General features: G+C 41.2%; 1 protein-coding gene across 3 annotated transcripts in view; it reads right to left on the reverse strand.

Annotated features, from left to right (window-relative positions):
* The window catches only part of nrbp1 (nuclear receptor binding protein 1), a 29,957-nt gene extending 25,597 nt beyond the window's left edge, over window positions 1-4,360 (reverse strand). Inside the window, exons 1-4 of one of the 3 annotated variants that reach the window (XM_083790949.1) lie at window positions 4,220-4,360; window positions 3,882-4,004; window positions 2,946-3,211; window positions 2,745-2,867 (exon numbers count right to left, since the gene is read on the reverse strand). In XM_083790949.1, the coding sequence (XP_083647075.1) occupies window positions 2,745-2,867; window positions 2,946-3,173 (351 nt within the window). In that variant the 5' untranslated portion in view covers window positions 3,174-3,211; window positions 3,882-4,004; window positions 4,220-4,360. Of the gene's footprint in view, window positions 1-2,744; window positions 2,868-2,945; window positions 3,212-3,881; window positions 4,005-4,215 lie in introns of all 3 variants that reach the window. The other 2 variants (XM_083790948.1, XM_083790950.1) reach the window with 2 other exon arrangements.
* Between the last annotated feature and the right edge of the window lie 4,041 nt (window positions 4,361-8,401).

Raw genomic sequence — 8,401 nt, forward strand, 5'->3', positions numbered from 1 at the left:
GTAAGATCATTATTCTCCATATCAAATATACACATGTGTAGCCAGTCATCAGTATTGATTACTTAAATGCCCTGCATCTACCAAACAATAAGCTGCATTGTCATTTCTAGCCATGGGTCTCACAACCTGCCACTCAAGCTTATTGTAACTTGGGTTGATACTGAGGTGAACTCATGTAGCAAGACAAAGTACAGTGTAAAACACACATTGATAATCTGGCTACTGCTGCTTAGTTCACATTGATTTCACTATTTGATTACTATTATATTTCAGCATTTTCTGATTCTGAATAAAACAATATTCTTCTTCCCCCACAATCTGTGTGTACAGTTCACCCAAAATCTGAAGGAGCCAAGTGGTGCAGCCAACCAATGACAATGGGTTTCACTACGTCTCACGTTCTGCAGACCACAGCCCTAAAAGGTTTGTGTGACACACACACATACCGAACAAACGCTGCCTATCCCACAAACTATGTGACATACGTACATACCAAATTCAATCCTGCCACCAAACAATATTACCATGCAATATTACCATTACCAGGCTGAAGAATGCACTCTCCTATTGTATACAAGTCAAGTCGTCTATGTAACATATTCACCAAATACATTCTCACTACCCACAAAACATTACTATGCTAATGACTATAAGCAATAAGCATACACTCTCACAATTATGTACAACTCCAGCATATGGCGTGATTTCTTTCAACTCTGACTTCCTCATCTTACCAACATCATAGTCCTTCACAAATATTTGTAATAATAAAACTGTATAACACGTTTAACTCCCTTCTATAGGAAATCAGAAATCCTGTGCTACCATTCCAAAGTACAACATTGAAGATGTCACATCAATAAAACCAAGCAACAACCTGTGAAATACTACAGCAAGATCAATATCAAATATACACATGTGAACATGTGCCAGTCAAAATAATCAAGTCAAAGTGTTGAATATTGAAATCACCTGCGATCTACCAAACGATAAGCTGAATGGTAATTGCTGTGTATGGCTTATTTTTATTCTGATGCTTGATGTTGCTTCTTGAAAAATAATTATTTGTGTAAATAACACAATTAAAGATATTGCCTCTGCTCCTCTGTTTAAATACATTTTGGTGTTATATATTCCTTTTATATTTCAGCAATTACTTATTGTGTATATATTGTTTTCTCTCTTCCAGACGTGTCCATGCACAACCTTTGATCAAGTATCATCGCAAATATTTACTTCAATAAAATAATTGTATACAAACTTTTCATTGACTTGCCATTGCCTTTTGTAACTGTTGGGAGTTTCAATCTTTATACTCATGTATATTGTGTTATTGACACAATAATAAGGCAATGTTCCTATCCTAATATGAATGCCTTTATTATAAAACAGCAAACAGTTTATTTGTATCCGAAACTTTCATGGACTAATTCTGAATAGACTATGTAGCAAGGTCACTGTCATCCTGGTGGAGACCTGTGCCCAGTAGGGCACTTTTTCTAGTTTTTTATCAATTAAAAGATTTGTGGATCACACCATCACTGCAGAAGAAGAGCGCAGAACTCATTTCAGCCAAGTTAACTAAAGAAATGCAAATGTTAGTTATTTAATATGAGCTTAAACTAGCCCTGGTACTTGGCATCTGTCTGCACATGACAGCATGCCTGTGGTTGGGTAGCTGGCTCTTGTTGAGTTGTGTTCAACATGAATTCTCAATGATGTGCGTATGTGTGTGTGAGACAGAGGGTGAGAAAGTTAGCTCACAAATTACAATACATAAATGGTGAAGGGAAGAAGAAATTACAAGTTAAATGTAATGTGTTAAGCCTACATAAATGGGGCAGGGAAGAGGACATTGAGTAAAATGTAATGTTTTAAAGCCTGTACAGTATGTTCATCAGTTGAGTTCTTCCATAAAAAAGCCAACCCAAGTAAATTATGATGTCTTGTCTGTTGAAGAATATTAGCTCACAATCCAGTGCAGAATCTATTTATTCTTTCCAGGGGGGCCCTGTATTGCAGTGCCCATTGAATTGAATGTTGAAGAAAAAAAACTTGCAAGTGGTTTATGCAACAGACAATCATAGTATAGCTGCTGACATCCCTGGAATGTGTTTCAGTAAATATTGAGGTAATGCATGCCATCTAAAGTGTTCCGAGGCTGCCAGCAATAGGCATGATTGCAATGCATTGCATAAGGACGTTGGAACAAGAGGGAAACAAACACTTGACAGGCAGCCTTATCACAAGGTTTCTGCAAACCAGCTCTCGTACGTTGAATGTTGACATTTCAGAACCAAAAGAAAGCTGCACATCTACATTTCCAGATGCAGACTATGTCAACTCAATCCCAGATTTTCAAGTCAAGTACTACAGTATTTGCGAAGTAGATTATAATATCCCATCCTATTGATATGCAGCTCCAACATCGTTTAATCCGCAGCGCGGCCATTGAGCCACTCTGCTGTGGCACTCGCTCGGCTTATGCCTCTCTTGGGGCACACCTCACAGGGGTCAAGCCTGCTTCTGGCAGTGCGCCTCCCTTAAAACGTTGAGATTCCCGATGTACCCGCGGGTTTGAAGAAAGGCACAATGTGCTTTCTGGTATAGAGGGGCAGGTAGCTCATGGAGCAAGTGTTTGATCATATTGATTCACCGATCTGAGCACCTTAGTTGCATTAAACAAAACAAAGATTGTGTCAAACTTCACACAAACATCACCATTGGCCTAGAAGTGGACTCACCTCCTGCAGTTTGAAGTTCTTCCTTTCAGAGAACATGACCTCATTCCAAACCACCTCAACTCCTTCCTCTGTGTCCATGGCCAAGTACGCATTATCAATTCCAGGAACATTGCGCTGATTCACCTAAAAACAAAAAATCATCAACCACTGAAACTCAGAAACAGACTCCGCCACGCAGCAGAATCAATTCAAGCCATGTACCTCTTCTCTTCGTTTCTGCCAGCGTCCGCATGGACTCTCCTCCAGAATTTCGGACTCGTCTTCACTCTCCTCTTCCTCATCCTCCGTAGCTGTTGTGGTGGGCGCAGGCTGGGTTACCATGGACACCGGGGGCGATACGGATGACACTCCTTGACTCATGAGTGCTGTTGACTCCGACTTCATGTCTTGGGCAGAGTCCAGGGCCTGCTTATTATCCCCTTCAGACATAATTCGATCGGTTTATCCTGTCCTGGCACAGCAGCCTGCTGTACACATAAAGTAAAGTAATGCACAGTCACTCACAACACAGATTCTAGATACTGTGCGTGCGTGTGAACACGGACTCATCAATGACACCACACAGGCAGGCGTGGTAAACGAACGGGGGCACAGTGATTGCATGCATTGAATTCAGGTGGTGACTATAGGACGCCAGTATAAAAGTGACACTTAGACGTTTGTGCGCCGTTGGAGCCCACGTCTTGTGAAGCGGCACTCTGGGTGCGGGAGGGGGCCGTTCGCAAGTGCTTAGTCTTGCCGGCGGCGAAGACAGGTAGTGAGGGGGAGCTAGCTGTCAGTCAGCAGGAGGGGAGACTACACCTGCGGTCTCCTGTAGTTAGATAGCGGGGGCTTAGAGAGTGTGCGCTCACCTGGCTCCGCCGCAGACCTGCGATCTGAGAAGGACTGAATGTTAACTTGTCCGTACGTATAGCCCACTGAGAAATTACCTTAATAAAGATCACTCTCTTATAACTTTATATCCATTGTCTGTGGTACTTTCAGGTTCTGACATTATACTTACAATTTGTAGTACTCATAACAAACCCACATTTATTACAATACTAAAAACATCTGTGAACAGAGACAGACGTAAGTTTCCGATTTTCTCCCCACATAAATTAAATGGAAGAAGAAAGATCAGGTTTAAAAACATACGTGGTCAACCAGGTATTATATGAGACGATGCCAGCTCGAGCTCAGCAGACAGACAAGGACTCAGGACTGCCCTTTGGACCTTCAGTCTGGTCACACAACGCCCTGCTGCTTCTATAGCTCCGGCTATAGATTACCACCACAGATGAAAATCATGAAACGTTGTGAAGCTTCCAACTATCATGTAACAAATTAAACGAGTTTCTCAACAAGATACACATTCAAGTTATTTGTCAACTGAGATCCTGCGACTATATTATCGTTGACAGCTATAAAGGATGTTAGGTAGCTCGTCGTCAAATATGGCAAACTATAGCCGATGTCTGTATTTGGTTACTTACACAATTTTGCACCAGTCTTCAGCACACTTAATGAATACGTGTACAACCGCGTTTCATTCGAACTTCGCTTGAAAGGAAACAAAAACAATTAACATTACAGAATACAATAGCCTAACGCTAGCTAGACGATGATGGCGAACACAACACACACTACGCAGTGTTGCCATATTTTGTGAGAGAAATAAGCAACCAGGAAAACAAACCCAAGGTAAATAGCCGAGTGATTTTCAAAAACTCTTGAAATAAAAATGTGGAATATATATTTTTAAACATTCTAACAACACAAATGTTGCCTTGCAAACACATTTTCATAAAAACTACTGGTTTAAATAATAATTAAAATATTTAGAACTAAAAGCAAGAACAAGCTAAAAAAAAACTCCAAGCACGCACGCCTGCAACGAAACGACGACTAGACCAAGTAATCTTTACAGCAAAAGAAGTCGCTTATAATAAGCCGACATGGCAACATTGTCTACGACTTCTGGATGATGTGACGTCACGAGCAGGCAAGGTTGCCAAGTTCGATTGGTTCTATGATATCCCCCTACATAGCGTCTGAAATTACTTGAACATTATGTTTACATTCGGCTGCTGTGGCGCTGTCCTATTGCTTCAGTGCTGAAGATCTGAGGTCGAAGGACTACGTAATTTAACAGGCATAGACTATACAAATAATACAACCACTACTACAATGTGCATTATTTTATATCCGTGCAATATAAACTAATACTAATAGGCCTATCAATTAAATGACTCTTTATCTTTGGGTAGTAATGTAGTATTATGATTTTTCTTCATTTAGCTGAAGCCATGGATTAATCAGACTATCAGAGTCACTGGTACCTCCTCCCCCCCTCTCTCTCTCTCTCTCTGTTTAAAAGTACAGGAAAAATGTCAAAGTACAGGTAAATCTCAAAGGGTTATTTACATATATATCCACGGTTTGGGGCGAGCCGCCTTCACTTTTCGAAAAGCGTGGATATCTCGCCCAACATCGTGGATATCTCAACCCCAAAGCACGGATATCTCGCCACATGTTTAATTTACCTTATTTCTCATATTAGAATCAATGTTGTTTGTCAAAGGAGAACATGTAGAAACAGTTTTGTTGTTGTTGGTCAAATGAAAAGTATGCATGGATAATGAATGGCTACCCCCTCCATTGTTCTGGAAAGGTGTTCCATTCCAACATTAGTTACTGAAATTAGTTGTTGTTGTTGTTGTTGTTGTTGTTGTACTATTCTGCTATGTCTGCCTAAAGGTACAGTACTTGGAATTCCATTCTGGAAAGGTGTTCCATTCCTCCACTGAAATTAGTTGTTTGTTTGTTGTCTATTGGTGTACTATTCTATGTCTGCCTAAAAGTACAGTACTTGTTAAAGATTTAGCTGGGGACCAAGCGCCACCAACGGGTGTTTTAAATGACTCAAATCATGAAGGCAGTGTGCAACTAGAAAATTCGCAATTTAAAAAAATTGCAGAGTGTGGTTGCCGCAGTGGCTTACATATGCCCCTCCCACTAGTATTGCCAGCCAATTACAATTTCAAGTCACGCCTTAGATCATGCGTAAGTAATTCGGAGGGGATTTAACCCCCGAAATTCATGTTTTTGCGACAAACGGTTACATTTCTCGCATTTGCGGCGCCCCCTATGGATGAAAATGGAATTGCTTTTAGAACTTGGTTGATTGAACCACCCCGGACATGTGATTCAAATTTGGGATGGATTGGACATTCCGTTCGTGATTTATGGCATTTTTTGTGATATAGGCCCCTCCTACTAACTTCGGAAGACGATTACGGCCGAACGATACGCACTTTCAAAATTCTGCAGTTCAGTTTTAATTGGATGGGTCCAGAGATCACGTGTGCCGAATTCTGTGAGATTTGGACAAAATCTGTAGGAGGAAAAGCAAAAAGTGTGTTTTGGACAAAATTCTAAATGGCGGAAAATCTATCATGGCGGAAATGGGCGTGGGCGAGATGCGTCATGACCCAAGGAATCCAGGGAAAAAATATTTTTTGTTTTACGACCTACGGTTCAAGAGTTATAAGCCAAAAGGTAAAGTGGGCTGTTATAGCGCCACCATGAGGCCGACCGATAAAATTTTAGGGTTAAATAATTTTAGGTATAATGTTGAATTATCCCTAAAAGTTTTGTAACTATAGTGATTACAGTCTCCGAGGAACAAATACTTGAATGTGAATTTTTGCCTTTTCCCATTCATGTCAATGGGGAAATTTAAAAATCACTTTCACCTAGAAACTACATTCACACTTTGTTATTCAGCTTACTGTGGAGACACATGCTGGAACTTTTTAGTATTGAGTTTGTGCTTGAAATGTACTGTAATTCGACAATCAATCAATCAATCACTGACCTTGAGCAGTATAAATGACCTTCATAAGATTAGTAAATGACCTTCACCAGTATATATGACCTTCACCAGTATATATGACCTTGACCAGTATAAATGACCTTGACCAGTATAAATGACCTTGACCAGTATGCGGTCCGTGACCATGGACTATAGCCTTTCTCTTTTCCGCGATTTTCACCTTTTTTTTTTCAAATCCTCCGAAATCGAAAAAAAACGACATACTATTGTATGACCTCCGAGACCATGGATTAATGACCTTGACATGTATAAATGACCTTCACCAGTATAAATGACCTTGATCAGTATAAATGACCTTCACCAGTATAAATGACCTTGATCAGTATAAATGACCTTGACCAGTATAAATGACCTTGATCAGTGTAAATTACCTTGACCAGTATAAATTACCTTGACCAGTATGCAGTCCGACACCATAGACTATAGCCCTTCACTTTTCCGCGATTTTCACCTTTTTTTAAATCCTCAACAATGATGAAGAATCGCGCACTATAGCGCGCCGCTCTAATGACCTCTGAGACCATGGACCAATGAACCATGTAAATACAACACATTGAGCAGGGCACTGCAGGGAGTTGAACCCCGTTCAATGAACCATGTAAATACAACACATTGAGCAGGGCACTGCAGGGAGTTGAACCCCGTTCAATGAACCATGTAAATACAACACATTGAGCAGGGCACTGCAGGGAGTTGAACCCCGTTCAATGAACCATGTAAATACAACACATTGAGCAGGGCACTGCAGGGAGTTGAACCCCGTTCCGGTAAACCAGAAGTACGACACCAGTGCCTTAGGTTTTGTGTTGTCCTTTACAGGTCCTTTCGTTGAAATGTAAATTTTACATTTCAAACAGTAAAGTAATGTATAAAGAAGAGAAACACAAAAGCACAAAAATAACATTTTCGAATTACCTTTGCTTTGATTTTTTAAACTTTCTCTTTTGCCGACCTCCCACATTTCATTCGATGATTAACAAAAAACAGTGTTGGATCTGTAAGGATCCATTTGGTTACACGTGCGTGCGTGTGTACATGCTTCGATAACCAGTGTTGGACCTGTAAGGGTCAATTTGGTTACATGTGTTACACTCTCAGAGTTAAAGACCTGTAAGGGTCTATTTGGTTACATGTGTTACACTCTCAGAATGACAGACCTGTAAGGGTCCATTTGGTTACATGTGTTACACTCTCAGACTTACAGACATGGACCAAATGGTCCATTTGGTTACACTAGACCTGTACGTGCCCGTCGGCCACCATATATACTCTCAGAGTTAGAGCTGTAAGGGTCCATTTGGTTACATGTGTTACACTCTCAGAGTTACATTTGGTTAGCGTGTGCATGCACATGTGCGCCTGTGCGTGTGTAGGTGCATGTGTGTGTGCGTGCGTGTGTGCACGCTTCAATGACCACTGTTGGACCCCATGGGGATCAAGGACCTCAGGGAGCCACCCATAATTCACAACGATCACAGCGAACTCTGTTGCGTCACAACTGGTGGCCAACAGTCATAACCAACACCGCCGCCGACCCACAGGAGAATACCATCGCACAGTGGTATCAGACCAACCACAATCAGCCAGCCCTCAAACCAAACCCTTCGACCTAGAAGAACTCGAAACTGCAATGGGAAAGTTGAGCACCTGGGACCTAACGCAAAGACCTGGCTCGTGGGGATACTGAATAAATGCATGGCACAGAAAACCATCCCTTCTGTCTGGAGAAAGGCCAAAGTGGTTGCAATCCCCAAACCTGGCAAAGACCCATCATCCCCAA

The sequence above is a fragment of the Protomyctophum parallelum genome, assembly GCF_964188405.1.
Source record: "Protomyctophum parallelum genome assembly, chromosome: 19".
Classification (NCBI taxonomy): domain Eukaryota; kingdom Metazoa; phylum Chordata; class Actinopteri; order Myctophiformes; family Myctophidae; genus Protomyctophum; species Protomyctophum parallelum.